This window comes from Beta vulgaris, chromosome 5 (genome assembly GCF_026745355.1).
Source record: "Beta vulgaris subsp. vulgaris cultivar EL10 chromosome 5, EL10.2, whole genome shotgun sequence".
Taxonomy (NCBI): domain Eukaryota; kingdom Viridiplantae; phylum Streptophyta; class Magnoliopsida; order Caryophyllales; family Amaranthaceae; genus Beta; species Beta vulgaris.
Genome location: NC_079206.1, coordinates 34,753,966 through 34,777,032, shown reverse-complemented (window position 1 = coordinate 34,777,032; position 23,067 = coordinate 34,753,966). Strand labels below are relative to the sequence as shown.

Genomic DNA, 23,067 nt, shown 5'->3' with positions numbered 1-23,067 from the left:
CGCTCTTCGCTCCTTTGTCTTCGTGCTTCGCTCCTTCATCTTCGCTCTTCGCTCCTTTGTCTTCGCTCCTTCGTCTTCGCTCTTCGTTCGTCGTCGTCGTTCTTCGTTCGTTGTCGTCGGTTGTCGGCCGTCGATCTTTGCTCGTCAATCGTGTTCGTCGAAGACTCAACCACCTTATTCGTCACCTCTTCACCACCACCAACATCCGCCATCCCTTGCCAACCAGATCTAGTTTTTGTTCAAGACATTTTTTCCATATTTTAGCTTAATTTGTTAATTTTTGTGTTCATTAATTTTCTGTGATTTTTACGTAATTTCACATTTATTCTTTTTTGTGTGATTTTTATGTAATTTCACTAAATCTTGATTTTTTTTGTATAATTTATTATAATTGCAGATTTTTTATGAGCTCAAATGTTGTTGTTTAGTATAGTGTTATGAGAATTTGAGATATTATTTGGTATAAAGTTAAAATGAGATAATTTTGTAGAAAAAATGATAGACTAAATGAGGTAAATTTAGTAGAATATTAAAATGGGATAATAAATTTGGAGTATAAGGTTTAATAAGATGTTTTTTAATATTATTTGAAAATGGGGATATTAGGTAATTATAGAAAATATAAACAAGTACATGATATTTAAAGTTGAACTCTTAAATTAAATGTAATTTATTTTTTTATTTAATTAATTATTAAATGTAAGAAAATTTATAAATTTATATATTGAAATGATTTTATAGATATTAAAAAAATAATTGAATTATAGTAATATCTAGTTGAGTATGGTCGGGGTCGAGTTTGAATGCAGGTCTGTCTGGTCAGGTCAGTATATAATCTTGCCAGGTGCCGGTCAGGTTTGGGTAATCCTAGGTCAGGTTTCGGTCAGGTCTGGAGACTGGCCCTTACAGGTCGAACCAGGTTCAAGTCAGGTCAGAATCAGGTTGAGCCAGCGGTCAGATCTGTTTCTGACACCACTAGGGCCAAAGAACTTCCCTTGGATAGTAGCCAATGAGATAGAGCCTATTTGAGGTGCATGTACTAATAAGTTAATGAGTTTAATGTTAACAAGAGTTGACTACATAATAGTATTTTTAAGTTTAGTTTGTTTGATTAAGAACATAAATTTGATTATCTTTATACTCTTGGATGTGTTTACCTTTTCATATGTTTGGTTCATATATATCAAAAGTACTTTAAGTAATTACAAAAAGTATTTCTGATTTTAGCAAAAGAAATAAAAAATAAGAAAGGGTGGCTGAGCTCAAGAACTTGTGGTCTTAAGGCCACTTGACTTTTTTGAATTTGGTGATCATATTTTTACTATCATCACTAAACAATAATCCCTATTTATTTGAAACATAATAGTTTCACTCTTTCATTTTTATAGCACTTTATGCCTCTAAAAACAATAAAAAAACCCATACCTCTAATATAAAAGAAATGTCAACCAAGTATAATTCATTCTAGTGAGGGGGCGTTTGGTTCACATAGTGGTATGAGTTTGGAATGAGGAATGAAATCAAGGTGGTATAGATTTGGAACTTGATACCTAATACCATGTGTTTGATTTTTATTTGGGAATGAAATTTTTTCTTCTATTTAATACCTAGAGGTATTGGAATTAGCCAAACCCACATCCCCCCTTGGATTTCTAAACCCAATACCTTATGGGTTTGAGGTATGGGTTTTAAATCTATTAAATAATAAAACAAACACTAGGTATGGGATTTTACTCATTCTAAACCCATACCTGATATCAGAATCGTGTGAACCAAACGCTCCTTGATAAGGTTTGTATCTTACTTCTTTGAGGTTATGAAATCAAACCCACTAAACATACTTTATAAGTGAGATTCTCTTACATTCCGTCCCACTTCCAATTAACCCGTACAAGGTCCCGATCTAGTAGCACACTTCTTACCAATTGAAAACAAATAAAGAAATGCCCGTAGGGTGAAGCTTTCATGATTTTAAGGCGCCTAGAAATTGCACAAAGTACATGCAAAATTATGCAACAACCAGAGGTGGAACAAACTTGTTAAACCAGTGCTTGCTTCTCCAATCAGATGAGAACCAAGCTTGGTTGTTCTCCCCTCTAGTCACTGCATATTAGTAAATATGTTCTCTCCCCAAAAAAAAAGTGATGGTTGAAGACACCAAATCAAGATGATTCAGAACATAGAAATTAGCAAGTACACAAATCGCCAACTAATGTTCAATCAATCAGCAATACAAACAAGCAGAAAATATGTAGTTAACACAAAAGTTTCAAGTCCACTAGAAACATCATCTTGCTCCTGGAGAATCAATTTTGTTCAGAAAGCCGGCTCCTGCAGCCCATTTGTTCAAGCAACTTTGTAATTCGCATGTGTTTAGCAGCCCATTGTTCAGCCAGCTTCTGTTCCTTAGCTTCAGCATCTCTCTGTAATCCTGCAAGCTGCTCCCGGTACTCCGCCTCGATTCTCTCAATGCTAGCCTTCTCCTCTTGCTTAAGAGCATGTATCTTTGCCTCAATCTCCTCCATTTTCTCTCTCTTTCGACTGCCCTTCTCTGACTCTAATTGAAGCTCCACCCTCTTTAGTCTCCAAGCAGCTTCCTTCTTGTGAGCTGCCAAAGCACGATGCCCTTCCTCCAATTCTCTACAGCAATCCATAAGCTCCGACAGGAGCATCTGCTCAGGAGGTCCACCAGTACACGGTGGCAAGCAGCCTAACATAAGAGGGGAATTATCAATATTATAGGGCCCTCTTTCTTGTGGAAGCCAAGCTACCGGAGTTGGGGTTGGTGTAGGGATGGTTGAGGACGAGAGACTTAAGGTAACCGAAGGAGAAGATGGTAGCCTTCCTCCATTAGAAGTTGAAAGCCATGGAGGAAGCATCGTTGTTGTAGCAGGAACTGAAGGTGGAGGGGGTACTGATGGAGGAGTATGATCACCACTGTGTAAAAAACCCCCGTTTGAGGTTGCCATAAGAAATGGGGGACCTGGGGGTGTTCGTTCCTTCACTAGCTTCTCAGCAAAAGTCTCCAAAATATGGTTGTACTTGCCCTCTTCAATTGGCTCTAAGCACTTGCCGGCATCCTTCTTTGCCCTCTGTTGTTTCTCCTTGTAAACTTCCCACCACTTGCCTAACCGTTTAGCAGTACGCCCTGGGACTTCAGCTGCGATCTTCTTCCATTTATTCCCGTGCTTGGCCTGGAGACGAATTACAAGGCGCTGCTCCTCTTCTGTGAGTGAACCTTTCTTAATCCCTGGTTTCAGGTAATTTTTCCACCTCTCTAAACAAGACTTGGCATCCCTATCAAGAGGCGTGTTCATTCGCTGAGAGACAAGATGCCATTCTCTTGGACCATATTGCTTAACATATGCACCTAGTATCGTATCCTCTTCAGTAGTCCAACGCTGCCTCTCCTTCATCTCGAGGTGCAAGCGACTTTTCCCATTGCCTCAAACTCTTCATCATGCACCTTAAATTTACACCACACAAACTTTCAGCTCTAGCAAGTGCAAACATACAAAGAAAACATCATCAATAAAAATATCAATGCTCGTAAATCTAGACAAAAAAAACCACATGAGATATTACTCTTAGAGCCAGTCAACGAAGATCAAAACTTGGCGAAGTAAAAGCAGCAGATGCTTGTCGACATGCTTGAGAAACAAGAATCGACAGTGTTACTAGACTAGTGTTTCTGATGATATATCAAGTAAGGCAGTAACTATTATAAGTGTGCAATCTACCCAGAAACTAAGAATTGACTCAGTCAACTACTTCCTTCAGTCTTTATTAGTTTACCTCTTTCTTTTGCACAAAGTTTTAGGAGAGACAATGTTGTGAGACATATAAGTAAAGACAAACTATTATTATATGTTAAAGTTGAATGTATGTGCGATGGAAAGTTAGTGGTCTCATTCCAAAACCGAAACAAAAAAAATGAGTAAATTAATAAGGGACGTCCAAAAAGAAATACGCATAAATTAATAAATACAGAAGGTAAAGTTGAATGTATGTGCGATGGAAAGTTAGTGGTCTCATTCCAAAACCGAAACAAAAAAATGAGTAAATTAATAAGGGACGTCCAAAAAGAAATACGGATAAATTAATAAATACATAAGGTAAAGTTGAATGTATATGTGATGGAAAGTTAGTGGTCTCATTCCAAAACCGAAACAAAAAAAACGAGTGAATTAAATAAGGGACGTCCAAAAAGAAATACGCATAAATTAATAAATACATAAAGTAGTATATATCAAACATGTACTTCATATTCTATTCCATATGCATGTCAAATCTAACTCCAATCAATAAAGAAGACAGTGTTACAAAAACATTATTAAGCGCTATATTTTAGATTCCGTAAAAAAACCCTAAAAAAAACCACATTTGTACCGATTTTGAGGGAAAAGTAGTAAAAATATAATTCATAACATGTGAAATTGTATTTATCAAAAAGTGACGATTTTAGTAGCTTTCTTGACGACTAAATTTAAATAGAATTCACAGATAAGAAGTGGACAAGTAGCCAAAAAAAAAAAAGGCAAAAGCTACTGCACAGTGTCATTGAGTCAGTAGGCCACAGTATATTAATGGTAGATTAATTTAATTTCGGTTAAGAATTGTAACACTAGGGTGGGGGGAATTTCTATTGCATTTTCAAAATTCAACAAACTGAACACAGATTCGCAAATCTATCTTCATCAATCATAATTCATAACTCAGAAATAAAAAATAAGACCCAAAAAAAAAACATTTATTCAAGCACGAATGAAAATGATTGGAATTATGAACAAACGAACCTTGAAGCAACAAAGCCATTCACTAGTAAAATTCTTTGAGAAAATTGTAATATATCTCCATCTATCATAATGCTAAAAAAAATAAAGAGAAAGAGGTGGTCACACTCAGGCTCCGTTTGGTAGGGTGTAAAACGTTTTCCCGGAAAACTGTTTTCCTCTATTTTCAGTTTTACATTGTTTGGTTGGCAAAAGAGTGTAAAACCATTTTTCCTTGGGGTACAATTACTCTCCCAAGGATGGAAAACCATTTTCCTTTCAAAATGAAGGGAAAACTATTTTCCTTCTCTCTCTTGTACACTCCTCTCACTACCTCCTTACTTTCCCTTTCATTTTCCTTTCATTTCATCATTTTTTTTACATCGAGCCAAACAACGGAAAACTAATTTTGGAATTGTGTTTTCCATTGTAAATTGTTTTCCATGAAAATCATTTTACACTGAAAATATTTTACGCCCTACCAAACGGAGCCTCAAAATCAATCTCAATTTCAGTAGTCATGTGAAGGAAAAAGACAAAAAAAAAAAAAAAAGCTACCCTCTCCGTGCAATTACCATTGAAATGTAAAGCATAATCACTAAAATAAAACCCAATGTTAAGATTTCCCAGTTCTATATAACTTCTTTCCCCCCAAAATAAAACGTCCATATGTGGGAAACCACAAAATTTAGTAAGATATTTGTATAAATCAGTGGCAATTTTAGTAATTTTAGTGAAATTAACATCCAAGGTCACTTTGTTTTCTGGAAATACCAGAAAGATCCTCCAAAATTACAAAAAAGAAAAACGCCCAAGTATGCACTATTTGTTTAGTTTTTAGGCGCGGAGATTCGATTGCATATTATAGAGACAAACACCACCTGACTTTAACACTAACCTAAATGTCATCCACAAATATGCACTATTTTATATATATATAGTGGATAAGAAGCAATAAGAAAAAGGGGGACTTACAGAAATAAATTAGTGCTTGAAAACCCAGCTAGCTGATCCACCCATCCAAACAGAACTTTGAGGAGAGAGAGAGAGAGGGAGGGGAGGAAGGGAATTATGGGAGAATGAGAAATGAAAGTAGCGAAGGAGTGGACAAAAAGGGGAAGAAGAAGGGGGGGCACCGTTAAAATGGTAGGATAAGAAAAAGGAAAAGAAGGAAATTAAAAAAGGAACAGTGATGAGGATTAGACTTCTCAGAGTCAGAGGGGCGGAAAAGGAGGGGCACGCGAATGTGAGTAGAGCTAAACAACAACAAAAGTTGGGGGGGAAGGATAAAATAAAAGGGTGAAACAAGGGGTAAAAAAGGTATTTTCATTCTTGCTGACAGTTTGAAAGGAATTTGCTTCCGTCATTTCTAAGGTTTTGGTTTCGACTTTGGTTTTACGGAGGAGACTCAAGAGTGAGATAAGGGAGGAGAGGTAAACCCATGAGCTTTAGAGGGGTGATTCTTAAACTACTCCAAAATTATTACACATTTTTTCCTTCAAAAACTAAAATTTAATACACATTTCAAATTCAATAAATAGTTTTCCAGATTGTGGCATTTGGACTCTTAACTATTTGTTGGCCTAGATCATATCTAGATCATTTACCAATGTAAATTTAAGGTTTTTAAATCAAAACTTAAGAGAAGTGGGAAAAAAATAGTTTTCCTCCGAATTGTTTTAAATAAAACATCAAGTGAAATGACGCTATTCATTGATCAATTTTAACTCCAATTTATCGCCATTATATAAAGAAAAACATAGTCAAGTGGAATCTTGTTATATTCGTTTCGATACATATTATAATATTATAACTTTTTATTTTTTTAAGTGTGCAAACTAAAGATATTAATGATTAAAAAAGTGTGTTGGATTAAGCAAACGTTTCATTTAAAACAGAACAGAGGAAGTAGTAAATTATAATATGAATTAATCGTAAATTTAGCTCTCGGCTTACAAAGAATATGATAGAATCTTGTTTATGAAATCTAGTTTATTGTATAATAATATACCAGTAGGAAGAATATCGTGTCTTCCCATTGATTACACAACGATGAAACATACGGTCGTCATATTGATCTAGTCCAAATGAAGAGTAATCAAAAGACTTAAGCCAAAAGCGTTTAAAAAATACAGAGTCTATTTAATAAATCCAAGCCCATTTAAAGACCCACTTAATTATTAATGATAATTTATTGTATTTTCAATATTTTATTATCAATTATTCCTTATTATTAATTTATAAAGGATATGTCAAAATCAGATTTTGTTTTCCCCCTAAATATAGCTGATTCAAATTTCAAACGATAAGTTTCATCAAAAGATTAAAAAAAAAATCTTGAAACGATTAAAAACAGTCAGATCAGCGTTGCATTTGACGCACCATATTCTTCGTGCGCAACGTCAATGTCGTACAAAAGAACACCGATGTCGAGAAGCATAGGTCGTGCGGCAAGCGTACAAGCTATGCCTAGCGCACGAACTTGCATTAGACGCACATTTTTTGCATATCTTGTCGAGTCGTTTTCGATTTCTTCAAATGTTTTCCATAAATTTTCCCTACAATTACAACACTTCATAATACACTTTGTATTATTTTTTTTCCTATGAATTCATCACTTCCTAATACACTTACAGAGCATAATTAAACACATTCGTACATTCAAAAACAATGATACACTCATAAAAAACTTCCTTAATCTCCATTCAAATTTATTCAAACTTCAAGATTGGTGCTCCTGCATACCGTAATACAAGACCTAGGCGACAAAGGTTTTATTCTTGATGATCAATTCCAATTAATACCTTTTACATTAACAATCTATGGTGTAGATATTAAAGAGATTAATGTTATTTTGTACATTCTTCTCTAATATCCCTTTTTTATATTTAATTATTGCATGATTGTATGCTTTAATGATTTTATCACCTCATGAAACGCTGATTATTGTTAATCAAAGACCTAAATAAGTTTTTTAATCTAAATTCAGATAATTTGGAAAATTATATTAGGTTTCCTATGATTTGATTACATAATAACATGTCATCAAAAATTAGTATCTTATTATAGGCGTGTTTTTATTTCGCCTTTGCGCTGTGAGAGCGTATTATATTTTATTACACCATTGTTAAGGTTTTATTGAAAATTGTTTTGAAAGAAGTCGCCAACAATTGTTTTTAGGAAGAATAATAAACCTAATTGGATATGGAAAAATTACAGAGATAAACTAGGGACTTAGCCAATCTAGATTTCCCCGTCAGGACTCCATAGATGGTCAAAGTGAACCAAAGATTAAGTTCGGGGGTGAGGGTACAATACAGTCAGGAACTATATTGCCCATTTATGGCCTTTACTAAATAATAGATTTATTACAGATTTAATGCCAAATAATAATCATATAATGTTTTAAACACCCTAAAAATATTTAGTCATAGTTGGTTCACGAAACACATAAAAAGACTAATTTTAGTGATATGTTATTATGCAATCAATATTATAGGGAACCTAGCAAGTTCTCCAAGTTAATCTGATTAATTTTAGAACAGTTCTTTAGGTCTTGATTAACAAAAATAACATGTGAGGTAATAAAAATCATGCAGGACAATAATATAATATGCATATAATGACCAGGAAAGCATATGATATACAAATGCATGAATAAACATAAAATAAAGTATAGAAAAAAGGTTAGAAAATACAGTAGAGCAATTTTATATTAAAGATCTACATCAGGTAAGAAAACTGTTAGTAACTTCAATATAAAAATGAAGAATTTAAGGATTCTTAGGCATCATGGAACCAGGAATAGAGTATGAGTAGAAACATGAATCGTTTTGAAAGATTAAAAGTGTTTGAGTGTTTTAGTATTCAGAGTGTATTTCAAAGTATTCGAGAGAATTTGCGTTCGTCAAATAATAGTTCCAATCTGTCTTTGATTCAGGAAATCAACCCTTATTTATATGCGAACAAACACGTGCGCCTCATGCAAGCCTTGCGCCAGGAACAGGCCTACATGGCAGGCAAAAGGACATGTGTCAGGCGCAATTTGGCGCACTGACGTGGTCCATTTAAAAGATTACACGTGGAAACGTGTTTTAAGAAAAGATAAAAAGTAGCTTAAGTCTCACATAAGTTTTGCGCCATGCGCAAGACTCTGTGTGAATCACATGCAAACGTGTCAGGCGCTCATTGACGCGCCTGCGCGATCTGGCCAATGTGCTGGTTGCACATGGCGCGCCGGGCGCAGCCGCCGCGTCTGGTGCAGAATCCGGAATATTCGCCTTTTATTCTACGCGTGCTTTAAAGATTCCATTTTTATCCCTCAAATTAAAATCCGGAGATCAAATTTTTATGGGTTAAAGATATGATTTATGTTCTAAAGATAATAAAAAACTTTTATGAAACTATTTATTAAAACAATAAATATTCAGCTGTGCTCTAAAAATGGACTTAAATATTTTACAAGTTTAATTTGCAATTAATCATCTTGTATAATTAATTGGGCTCTTATAATATTATTTCAAAACAAATATGGCCTGGTTATTCGAGCTGCTTCTCTAATGGGTCGTGCCAACTAATACCGTGGTATATTTCATCATTGGACCCTTAAATGGAGAGACACGATTATGTGTCTACACTTATGTGTTTAATGGACCACCCTAGATTAATTTTAGATTGCATTAACATATTACATGGTTATGGGATTGCATAAATCTTGACATAAATCTATATTTAGTACAGGCCATCAATGAGCGAATTTGAATCATGATCATATTCATACCCTTATTCCCGAATTCAATCTTTGGTTAAAAGACCATTTATGGAGCCATGATGGGAAATCTACATTAGATAAGTTTATAAGTTCTCCCTACAATTTCCTAATATCAAATTAGGTATATGAGTCTTCCTTTAAAGACATGTAAGCGACTTCTTCACTTGAAAAACCATTTTTAAATAAAACATTTACAATGAAGCAGTCAGATACTCTTTCATATTTTGAGGCAATAAAAACATGCATACACTTTGGCAACTCCAATGGAGAAGATTTAAAAACTTTATCTTTAATGAGTTAAATGACATTATAGTTTTACATATGCATGGCTATTATTCTGAGCTATTAAAAGGACAATCGTCCCAGCCTCATTAGCGCATGTTTTATGCATGAGGCCACCCCAGGGGTTTGCACTTTATCCTTCTAGAAAGCTTCCTTAGTAGTGTTGGATCTTAGTCATAAGCAAATCTACCCAACCATGAAATTGTTCTCTTGTTCTTCACTTGAGAATGGCACGCGTCTTACACGTGGCCACCTTTTCAAGCAAAGGTACGAACTGTGGAATCAATCTCAAGTCATGTATTCTTTCAAGCCTCAACCAAAAGCCTGACCATAGTATCACACATAAATATTGACTTTAGGTTGGAATTGTATACTATTCTTGTCCATATGACATTATTGATTGTTTGTTAGCAATGTTCATCATGCATTTCTGTCTTAATTAATGGTCTGAATCCCACGAAAAAAATTACTAATACATCGTCGAAACAAAAAAACGTGTCGCCAGGTGTGGTACTCGATTTTTGACTATCTTAAATTAATGGTATGAATCCCAAGAAAGTCTCTGATTAGACTATGAGTTTTAGAAAACTTTGAAGTTGCCACCCTATTAATATTTGAATAGGGATAAATTTATGTAATAAATTAATTACTTTAAAATCAATTTTCAAGAAATATCATTTAAAATAATGATGATTTCATATGGAAAGGTTGGTCTTTCACACCATGAGATAGGATTCAGGGTTTAGGTTAAGAGATGCGAACGTTTGGAACTTGTCTCCTCTTCCGTTCTACAGAATGGGCTCTTACTTAATGCATTATTTTTCATTCTAATGTAATCATGGCTATCAAAAATTAAAAAAATCACATAATTTGCACACATACATACACATCAACCATTTTATTTAGGACTAATATATCATTGTACATGGTAGTTTGAGCACCGAAGTTGCACTACGTACCAATCATTGCGACATTGGAATCCATTCATGAATCAAAATCGCGGTAGTTGATCTTATGTCTCACCCTAAATGGCGAATTCCATTAGGAAAAGAAAAGGGAAGAATATGTTATGAATAATTCACCTTTACAATTAAACAAATCTATTAGGAATAAGGTAATCACTCCTATTAGTAATTGAAATGGGGTTAAGATAATCACTTTATTTAGTAATTAAATATGAGGAGGATCAACATAATCACCTAAATTAGTGATTAAAAATGAAGTAAGGTTAAGATAATCACCCTAATTAGTGATTATTCAAGGCCTAAGATAATCAATCTAATTAGCGAGTAAATGATAAAAATAAGCGTCCTAATTAACGATTACCAAGGTTTTCGATAATCACTCTAATTATCGATTATATATGAAATGGGTTAATTTAATCACCTTAATTAGTGATTAACCAAGATTTTAAGTTAATCACTCTAATTAGTGATTAAATATGATGAAAGATTAAGCTAATCACCCTAACTGGTGATTAACCAAGGTTAAAGCTAATCACCTTAATTAGTGATTTAATGAAGAGTTTGAGTTAATCATTCTAATTAGTGATTAATCGAGGATTAAAATAACCACCTTAATTAGTGATCACATTTACGATTTTCAAGAGGTCTTAGAGGTTTGCTTCCTAATTGAAGCTTTGGAGAAATAATCTTAATTGAAGATTATTAAGTCATTTGTAGAGAAATGATCAATTTTAGATCGAACTTAGAGATTTATGTTTGTCTGATTAGAATTTGGCCATTTAAAGTGAGACACGTGAAGCGGCCGAAAATCAATTCGGAGATCATAATTATTATGTCAAATAATATGATTAATCCATTTGAAGATGGAGAAAAAATTTAAAATGTAAGATGGATCATCATACAATTTAACTTAGTTAGATTTGTAATTTTTTTTCTAAATTGAGATTGGATCATTTGATTCATATACTATGATATATTGGCCCAACATGCAATATTTGTAACATTGGTTGCTCATTTTATTCAAAAAGGATTGCGGAATTATTTATGAAAATTATGCATAAACATCTCCATGTTTTTTTCATTAATTAAGTGATATAATAACTCTTTACAAAAAAATATTATCACAACAAAATGTACAAAATCTATGATCTATACAAAATCTTAAATCTTAATCTTTCCTATGAGGCTCCTTGATCTCCATATCCTTAAATGGGCTTTGGAATTCATGTTTATTTGCAAACTTGTGAAAATTAGAGATTTATTAACCTCTTTGATTTTGGTTTTTTATCACAATTTTTATTGATTTATATTTACATGATAAAATCAGACATTTTAAGATAAAATTACAATTTCATGATTTTGAATTAACATTTTCGTGGCAAAATAAAACAAATTTCTTTTATGAAACCTGAGTTAATCACTTTATTTCTTTTTCCATATTGCACTTTTGTTCTTGTACTGACTTGCAAAAATCATAACATTCTGTACAAAGCGTGAAATTGAGAATGTGTTACATCTATGGATAGGTCAGTGAGTCCTTTATGTTGTGTTAAAATTTCACAAATATCTGTAAGAACTTGAATTATGGTGAATTTATGCCAAAACAAATCAAAACAGGATATTTATTTAATTTGTTCTTTAAAATCTAACTTATTGAACTTATTTGACGTGAAATTTGGTATGATCATTCTATACACCTTGAAAAACTAGACTGAAAATTTTCAATTGAATTGGATATTGTTAAGACCATATTTTATTTATTTTCTTAAGTAAATAAAAAATCAGTAATCTAGAATTTAGTGATTTACGTTAACGTTTTTGCAAAAAATGATATAAATAAAATTCATATGAGCATGGATTTTTATATTTTTGAAAATACACTGATGTTTTCCTTAAACCTGATGTTTTTAGTTTTATCTAAATGATTTTTATTTTGAACTTTATTGACAGAAGAAGCTTAGGTGGTACTTGACAAAATCAGTTTTGCACTTCAAAGTTGTATAATTTTTAATTATTTGTACAAATTTCGTTTTTAGAAAATTCAAAGCTTAGTTGTTGGACATATCATGTACTTCATAGGAAAAAATATTAAATCCTGCAACTATATATTTAGTTAATGAAGACTAAAAAATAAAATAAAATATGAAATGAAAACTGACTATAATTACGACATCACATTTTTCTTTATGGAAATGTTTATGCACAACTTTTCTTGATTTTTTTTTTTTTGTGAAAACTCCAAAAATTTTAAAAAATGGTAAGAAGAAACAAAGAAAAAGTTAGTAGATGATTAAGAACGATTAAGCAAAATAACAAGAACTTAAAATTTACTTAGCTACCTCCATGATGCACTTTCTTTTTTCCAACTTTTTTCTACTTTGTTTTTGTGATTTTCTTAATTTTTAAGTGGGTTTCTAAATCTATGTAATTACTAACTTAAAGCCTTCTTTGTGTTTTTATTTTGATGAACTTCTTTACTAACTAATTAAAACTTTCCTAACTTTTCTTTCTTTTCTTGAATGAGATTTTTCTAGAGGAAGTAAAGAACATGATAGTGAGAAAAGTTGTGTGGTAAATTGTTGATGAAGCAGTTCTTGTGTGTGAGGAGTTGTTGGTTCAAAATGAAAACAAAAGGGGGGGTATTTATAGGAAAATCAAGTGATGAATTTGGGTTTGAAGGAAGTAGAAAATCAGTTTTTTAACCCAAAAATCTGATTCTCCTCATCCTAATCACCTTTATGACAACACTCTATTGATCTCACCCTAATAACATCATCAAATCTCTTTAGAAACACAAATATTCTTATTCTTTTTGGATTTTCTCATCAATGAGGCAAAATTAAATTTTCATAAAATATTCTTCCTAAAATACATCCTAATACGTAAAAATGCATTGAAAAACGTGAAAGAAGTGTTGGTTGGACCAACTACGCCTAACGCAAAGTCCTGCACTAGACACAACACCATGCGCTTGGCGCATAGGCCTTTGTTTGCCGTAGGAACCTATTGTGCGTTGGGCACATGATCATGTGCCTGGCGCACAATTCAAATCTTTCGGAAAAAAAAATCGGATTCTTGGCTCTTACACATGGGATTTAATTCTTATTCTCACTACTACTTTTCATGATTCTTATTCCTTAACTAATGGATAAAGGACGTGATTAGTGGGTAAAGAATATATTCTTATTCTTTATTCAATAACAATGACTTGGCCATCAAGAAAATTGATTCCCCTAAGTTTGGAAAGACGATTAAAATTCTAGCACCCAATCGCGACTCGTTTTTCAGATTTTCGAAAAAATAACTTGAAATAATTAACGAACATTCGTCGATCAGATTATTAAATACGAACATGATTCGTCAACATATCATTTTATTAAAATCGGTTGTGGTAGTCGTTGACTGCGATTTTCGAAAAATTATATTTCTAAACCGGGATCGTGTGATGAATACGTATAAACTAGAAAACCACACGACTGAATGAAACTCACGTTTCGAGACGTAATGTGCCTCTGGCGGGCGCGCGCTCAACGATGTACGATGCTTCTCATGATTTTATTTTTTTTTCTTCCAAAAAAATTTATTGCGACATTTTTTATATAATAGGGGTTCAAAATTTGGTGTCTACACCAGGCCAATAGGCCAAGCGCAAGTAGCTTGTGTCTCACGCAAGCAACTTGATCGTGACACACTAGCTTGCCTGGCACGAAAGGTTGTTGTGTGTGGTGCATGTACCTTGAGTGGCACACAACATTGTCGGGTGTGATGCATGCAGCTTGGGTGGCACACAACATGCTTGCACGTGGCAGTAGTAGTTCAAACTTTATTCCATTCGTTTCGTTGGTTTATTTGCCGAATTTCGATTTATCTTCGCATCATCGTTCATGATCACTTTTAGGTCGTATTTTCCAAACAAAACTGCTCTAATTCAAAGATAATAATCGATCTTTTCATGCATATCATGTCAGGTTGAGTTTATCCTTAAAATACATCTAGTTAGGCGATCATGATAGAGTTCGAGTCGTCATGCATGTCATCCCATCTTATCCCTTCCATCTAACTTATCTTTCCCTATCAAATCTATCCTATCATATTCCATCCTTTAAAAAAACATATGCTTTTCAAAATGCTATCATACACACTCTTTTATTCTATCTTTTTCGAAAACATTAACTAATCATCATTCTACCATAAGCTAAAAAAAAATCTTTTCCAAATTAATTTATCATCTTTTCCAATAAAATATATGAACAAGGCGTCGCTTCCTAAAATGAATTTCAAAAATTCTAAACCTAGTCCAATCCATTCAATCCAATTACCAAACCTCTCTAGTTCATCCAATTTCAATCCATTCACATTCATTCTAAGCCCATGCGCTTTTGAAACTACATAAAGTCATATTAGGCCCATTCGAGTCCATGAATTCACATTAGGTCCACTAGCATTAGAGTCCACCTTAGACCCAATTCATATCCTAGGTCTAGTTTGTATTTCCATGTGAACCCTAATAAAATCCAATCCAAAGCTTAGGTCCATTTAGAACGAATACATACCCTTGATCTAATTTGAATTTCTATGTAATCCCTAGTAAAGTCTTAAAACTATAAAATCACAGTTCACACCGTGGGCCTAGTTTGCGTCTCTATGTAAGCTCTAGCCAGGTCTTAACTCTATAAAATCCCAATCCTATATCTAGTTTGAATCTCTATGTAAGCCCTAGTTATATCTAATTCCAAACTTATATAGGATGAAGTTCGAACTCTAAAACCCGTCATTCTTTACTCTAAATGTTGGTTTAAAGTTTAGACCTCCCTAAGTTCATAACGGCCCAATTTCTCGAGTTTAGTAAAGTTACTCCTCCTTAAGTCTATAATGGCCCAATATTCGAGTCTATCCTGCTTATTCTAAATGTATGTTCAATATCTAGTATCCCCTACTGTCTATTCTACTTATCCTCCATAATTTCAAAGCCTAGTCACCCTTATTGTCTAGCCTACATACTTTCCTGAAAGTTCAAGGTTTAGTCACCCTTGGGTCTAGCCTACTTACTCTAAATGTAAGTCTAATGTCTAGTGTATTTAGTCCGCTTAACTTATTTCTCTAATCTTACCTATAACGTAGCCTGCTTACTTTCCCGAAAGTCTAGTATTCGTTAAGTCTAGATAAATAATCTTTTTAGTCTATTACGCTTACTTTACATGTATGTTCAAAGTATAGTATTCCCCAAAGCCTAGTCATTGAGTCCAGTCTGCTTGGGTAGTTCCATTCAATCCATGTCTGCATATGCATATTTAAGCCAATGTTTATGTCATGGTCAAACACTTACTAGTCTAAAACCTATATATATTTTAAATCCTCCCCCATTTTAAAATCATTTCCCGTTTTCATTTTCCATTTCCACTTCTAATTTCCCATTCATTTTCCATTTATCACTTCCATTTATGATTTTGAAAATCATTTCCAAAAACATACAAGTGAGGTCCACTCGATTCCGTTCAAGACCAGTTGAGAGATTACAACTTAGGAACGCCTAATGGAGAAACAAAAAATTGAGCTTACTCTAAAGCTCATCAAGTGCACTATTGCCGCCCCAACTTCATTTAGAGTCATGAAATTACTTTTGAAAGCCTTCACAAAAGAGGCGCAATCACTTTTGTAGATTCTACACTGAACCTTACGCCTAAAAAAGATCCAAAAGGTTCAATAACCTAAACTTCTACTATAAACTCCACCGAACATCTAGATTCAAATACCATCAATGCGTTGAGAAACATGGTTGATGATGATATACTTATAATACTTACTACAAAAGGAATACGAATCTAGCCTCAACAACCCTTTCGTAGTCTATCAACAATTCAAAAGGCTTAGTCTTTTTTCCAGATTTCGAGGTTAAGTTAGAGAATCCTTATCCGAAGCCATTTTAATCCTTTCCCATTGAGTCTATGTTACTATAGGACTACAATCATTATAACCTCTCCATCTTCATTTTTAAATTTTTTTCATTGGCCTTTCACCATCATTTATGATTCGAATTAAATGATGAAACTTAAATTAAACAAATGATCTTTATTAATGAAAAAAAATGAAAAAAATGAAAAAATAGACATACTTTGGATTAAGAGTTACTTTTCTCTTCCCTCAATTATTCAAAAGGCCATCATCCATAAACCATCTCGAAAATCCCTTAAACCATCATCCTCCATGATCCTTAGCCATATAACCTTTCAAATGAAAGCTCCACACATAGCCTTCATACCATCTCATACTAAAAACCAAAAAAATAATATTTATGCAAGCCTCAATATACAAAAAAATCAACGCTAGGCAGAAATAAAAGTGAAAAAAAAACCAAAAGTAAAAGAAAAGGCACAAAGCAAATATACATAAGAAAGAAAAAATCCAATGGCAAAAAAGTCAAGCTACGGGAGCTTGCACACAAGTTCTAACCCTCATTCCAAAATCCGTCAATTCATCAAAACCTTAACCATATTATCCAAATACGTAATCCTTGCCTTAGCCTACATCCAATTAAACCTTCATCAAACCCTTAGGGCTTTTAACCTTTTAATCAACCCTAATTCCTTCTTCATGTTATGTCTAATCTCGCTAGGTTGAAAACCATAAAGGGCGGGCTAGGCAAAAGTTAGACAAAAAAAAAAGTTAGGCCAGACCGCTTCAATAAAATAAAATTAATTAAGATCTAATGATTTTACTTGCTAGAATTCAGAAGCTTACCCTTTCTAGATCTCGCCATACACTCGAGTCTGAATATACCCCATTACAACTTTCTCCCACCTACATTCATTTGAATCATAAATTTAAACCTTTTTTTTCTAATCCAAACTCTCTTTGTTCCCAATAGAGTTTCTGATAATACAATGGTCTTTGGCAATATCTGATTTTTCCTACGTCAACTCCCCAATGAAGAACTCTAACTCTCCTAAGTGTCATACAAATCAACAACTCCGAACGCTCAAATCTAATACCTTCTAATCTAGGATAAGAGTGCCTACTTCAAGACAAGCTTACCCAAAGTGGGGGCTTCCTATATTTGTGTTGGGTCCTCCAAATCAATCTTCCGATGAAGAGTTATAATTAGCAAATCTTACTTCGGAACCTCGATTCATTATAACCGTTACCAATCGAAAATCATCCAATCTACTTCTATCAATCCAAATCTCAACCTTTATAAAACATTGCATGCATCTACATATCTATCTCTATCTACCCAAATCTATCAACCTTTTATAACCGTTACCTTGCATCAATACCTTGGCTTTGCATAACCCTAATCCTTAAAGAAAGTCTCATGCATCCGTAAAGAGTCTAATGTTTGCAAGTTTGCATCATTATGTGCATTATATGAGTTGTTTGCACATATTTACTAACTTCTCCTATAAGTTATCATATTACTTGTAATTATCGTCTTGCATATTAACTTTGTCCACAGAAATAGGCAATATATAGCTCAGTTTATCTGTTCTAAACTGCAGAGATTTTAGAATTGTTCTTCGTCATGACACTGTATATTTTGACTTTTAGTTTCCTGAAACTCAAAGTTGGGGCTTACGTAGACACAAAATTGTGTCTCCCCATGGAGTATCGAATGACGAAAAATAATGTCGTGCTGATTGATCTGATATAGAGGATTAGATTTCCAACGAGCTAAGCCTAAAAGCTTTAAAAAATATAAAGTCTATTTATTAAATTCAAGCGCAATTTTAAAGGTTCAATTAATTATTATAGATAATTAATTGTATTTTTTAATATTTTAATATTAATTATTCTCGATAATTAAGCATCAAAGGATAATTCAAAGATCAGTTTTTTATTCCTAAAAATAGCTAATTTCGGATTTCAAAGGATATATTTCATCAAAAGATAAAAAATAATCTTAAAACAATAAAAACTAGCCAGATCATGGTTGTGTCTAATACAACTATCGTACACAAAAACGAAAAACTCTATGCCAGTGTGCGAGACACACAGTTTTGGCTTATCTTGTCGCGTTGTTTTCGGTTTCCTTTGGCTATAAGTAGGCATGCTTTCTTCGATCATTCTTCATACTTTTTCCCTACAATTACAACACTTCATAATTAGCTTCAATACTTCATATACGTTTTTCATATGACTTTATCACTTCCTAATACACTTACAACACGTCAACAAACACATTCATACATCGAAAAAATCTCCTTATGATTCTTATTTTTCCTTCTCCTAAATTATTTGAAGGCACATGATAAGGTGACTTTGCGATTGTGAGCCGGTCGGTAAAAATGGGTCCGAAAAAAGAAAAAATTCAAGGGCAGTAGAGGTGGTGCCGGGATCAGGAAGTAGTAGTAAGGATAAATCGAGCAATAAAAAGAGCGTTGTTGGTGGAGAATACACATAAGGCAATGGAACAATAACAAGGGTGAGGAAGAAGAACACTCCATTTCATCCTTTATCTGTGACGACTGTTCTGGTGGTTGTGTAAGATATCAATGGAGCAAAATTAGTAGAAGAGTCTTCAAAAACCTAGAAAGTATTCACTTAAAGAAAAATCTTCGACAAGGTATGTGTCTAAGCTTTGCAGCTCTGCTGGTTGTTAATGGTGAATATGTTGCTATTTAGTAACGAAGCATGTTGGTAGGATGACTGAAAATTGGGTAAATGCTTTAATTGTTTATGTTTTGGTAAGAACCCTAATATGATGGCAATAATTAATTATTGTAAAACTCAATGGGCTCCTAGATCTTGGTGGAATAATTTTTCATATTTATGTATCTAATTATTATGCTTCAATTGAGCATAATATGCTTAACAAAATGAGTATTAATATACACTATTGATTTTGTATCGATTAATAATGGAAAAAGGAAAAAAAAAAAACTAGATAATTTTATTTTCGTTTTTTGGGTGGTCAATTGCACCAGTTATAGGTGAAAATCAGAGTAGTTAAGCAAGTTAACTACTTCAGTATTGACCCAAAACTGGATCGGTGAATGATTAACTTTTCCGGTTTAGGACTGGATTTGTTAATCATTGTGAACTGTTGGGAGCCACCCGATTTAGACCAAAATCGGATTAGGAAGCTCTATCTTGACCTGATCAAATGAGATTTTCTCCACTAGTGAAAGAAATAAAATGGATCCCTCATCTTCGTCGAATAATCTTGGTCGTTCGAGAGTTTCCCTTAACTCTAGAACTAATAGTTATTCTTCTTTGGCACATTGTAGGGTTGGCACATTGTAGAGTTGGGCCCATTGAGGGCGGTCATTTATCCTTGTTATTCTGGATTTTGCCAACAAAGTTGGACGACCCAGTCTTTACCTGTGCAGGGTAATCTGGCACGCGTTAAGCAACCGTTCGTATAAGACGAGGGTTAATACTGCCTGCTTCCAACTCTAAATTGGAAGAGTCTACTAGACGCATTCCTGAAGGAGAAATAAGGGAAAGGAAAACCCAAAGTGCTCGGCCAACGACAAAGCCATCTTCTCTTGGGAATAATAGAGAAAGCAATCTTGTCAAATAAATCTAGAGGCCATACCATCTAGAAAGGATATGGAGATGGAAGAAGATCACATCAAGAATGACGAGGGCAAGTCTAGCTCTACTGGGGAGTGGTCTAGGTCCGCTATCTAACCTGAGTTTCATAATAGTCAACTGTTAATGGTTAGAAAATCTCATCTATGACATATGCTAATTCGTGGCCTTTGATTGCCTTCCTTGGCTCAAAGGTTATGTAAAACATGTTCAACTCCATATTCCATTTCAACATACGTCTAGTAGCCTCCATATTTTTCAAAACTTACTTTAAAGGCTGGTCGGTTTAGACCAATATACCGTGAGCCAAGAAATAAGGCCTTAACTTCCGGCTGGCCATGACTAGTGTCAATCCAAAATTCTCGACAGAGGTGTATATACATTATATATCTTTAAGCACATGACTCACAAAGTACATCGGTATTTGTAATGTTCCTCGCTCGGCCAACAGCACAATGCTTACAGCTTGAGAGGACACTACTAAGTATAGCAAAAATCTCTTCCCTTCGACTACACTAACTAATTTGGTGAACTGCTTGCTCTGCTTCATGTGTCCATTCAAACTTGCTTTTCTTAATTTTAGCAAAAACTGGTGACATTTGTTATACACAAGGCCAAGAGCCGTAAGGCATCCTGTTAGACACTACACTTCCCTAATCTTAGCCAGTGACTTCATATCCAAGACGACTTGAATTTTTTCAGGATTAGCCTTAATCCCCCGCTGATCTACAAGAATACCCAAAAGATTCCGGACTATAACTCCAAAAACACATTTTTTGGGATTCAACTTTAGCTTATATTTACTGAGAGTCTTAAAGGTCTCTCGCAAATCACCAACATAGTCGTTTTGCTTTTGAATTTTCACAATCATATCATTTATGTATGCGTCCACGTTCATACCTAATTTGAAAAACGGAATTGATTAGTGTTCGAAAGGTGACCGGTGCATTTCTAAGTCTAAAAGGCATCATCAGCCAACTATACAACCCTTTATATGTTATAAAAGACATCTTGTCCTGGTTGTCTGGCCACATAATTATCCGATGGAATCCAAAATAGGCGTCCATGAAGCTTAACAAAGCATGACCAATCGTTAAATCAACCAGCCGATCCAACTTAGGAAAAGGAAAACTATCCTTAGGATAAGCCTTGTTGAGATAACTGTAGTCCGCACACATTATCCATGTGCCATTGAGCTTTGGCACCATGACTACATTGGCTATCCATTCTAGGTAATATGTTTCTCTAATGAACCGAGCCCCTAACAACCTTTGCACCTCCTTATCCACCGCTTCATTTATAGCTGGTCCCAAATGTGTTTTTTCTTATGACAAACTTGTTTCATGTTTGGGTCAACATTTAACCGCTGGACATCTTTCTTTAGATCAATCCTATCCATCTCTTCAACACTATTGGCAAACACATCGTGAAACTCTTTGACTAATTTTATCAAACTTCCTCACAACTTAGGGGCAAGAGAAGATCCAATCTTCAATGCCCTTCCATAAAGAGAATCATCTGGATATAGAATCAATTTGATCCATATCACGATACCCCCTTGAGTTATTGCAATCACAACAAGAACATAAGACTAACTTTGACCCATTTGGCGATCGATGTTCTAATGCACTCTGATAAATTCATTAACCCCTTGTAGAGATGTCGCTGAAATTCGATTACCATACATCCAGTTTCAATCCATATTCATACACTAGAGACACCAAACAAGAACACAATCGATCACATCATTCAAAGTGGTTTATCAAATGCAGTCATGACCATTTGGGTCCTTATCACTCCAACCTAATCCATCATTGAGTTTCTCATCTCACTAGTGAATGAACATTTGGTTTTGAATTCTAAGAAAAATCCGGCAGCACTTCCCTAAAATTGTCCAAGTACACGATGAAGATAGTAGTTTAACTATCAACATATGTACCCAGAGAACGCTTAGGGAAATGAGTGGGATCTTTCTTAGAATCGAAAACCAAACATTCATTCACATCCTAAGTGAGATAAGAAACTCAAAGATAGTCCCAAACCGGGGACTATTCAAGACTTATTCCTTATGAGTAAGCCTCGAACAGGTATTTAGGCATATGATGCACATTGCAATAAAATAACAAAAACCAATCCATTCCTTAGATTTCCCACCCCACCCCACCCCATTAAGGTATGTCCATATAGGTTTAGTTATGATTCAACTTATACTTTCCCAATCACATAATAAACAAACAATTCACATATATATATTTTCAATCATATAACCAAACAATTTCAAAAACAAAAGGTATAATACATACCTCTACTCGCAAGGAGCAACGAAGACAAGCACTCCGACGTGAGCTTGGAGAACTGGCAAACCGCAACTAAAGTACAATGTAAACAAGTGGCAAAGTGAGAGAATGCATGATTATTAATGTAAAATTTATACATAAAAATTTCAAAAACAACACAAAAGGAACATACATTGTCGGCGGTGTGGGAGAATGAGTGTGCGGCTAATGGTAGAATGAGAGTGCAGCAGCCGGCAAGTGTCCGTCGAGTGTGCGTCAGTCGGCAAGTATGCGTCGAGTCGGCGGCACCAGCGTTTTCTACAACCGAGAATGAGAGTGAGTGTGGCAGAATAAAGAACCGGCGAGAGGTAGAATAAGAGTGTGGCAGCCGGCAAGTGTGCGCGAGGGTGAGCGGAATTTGTCAAGCTGAGCTGGTAAGTGTGCGCGAGGGTGCGCGAGGGTGAGCCGGC

General features: G+C 34.4%; 1 protein-coding gene across 2 annotated transcripts; it reads right to left on the bottom strand.

The window, feature by feature from the left end:
• Window positions 1-2,148: 2,148 nt before the first annotated feature.
• Window positions 2,149-6,026, bottom strand: LOC104908120 (transcription factor AS1). 2 transcript variants are annotated; one of them, XM_010697201.3, is made up of 2 exons: window positions 5,748-6,026; window positions 2,149-3,496 (listed from the first exon to the last, which is right to left on the bottom strand). In XM_010697201.3, exon 2 carries the CDS (start codon window positions 3,414-3,416, stop codon window positions 2,307-2,309), a length of 1,110 nt encoding a protein of 369 aa, XP_010695503.1. In that variant the 5' UTR covers window positions 3,417-3,496; window positions 5,748-6,026; the 3' UTR covers window positions 2,149-2,306. The 2 variants fall into 2 exon arrangements, with proteins under 2 accessions (XP_010695503.1, XP_010695502.1); XM_010697200.3 differs by having other exon boundaries at window positions 2,149-3,466; window positions 5,748-6,025.
• Between the last annotated feature and the right edge of the window lie 17,041 nt (window positions 6,027-23,067).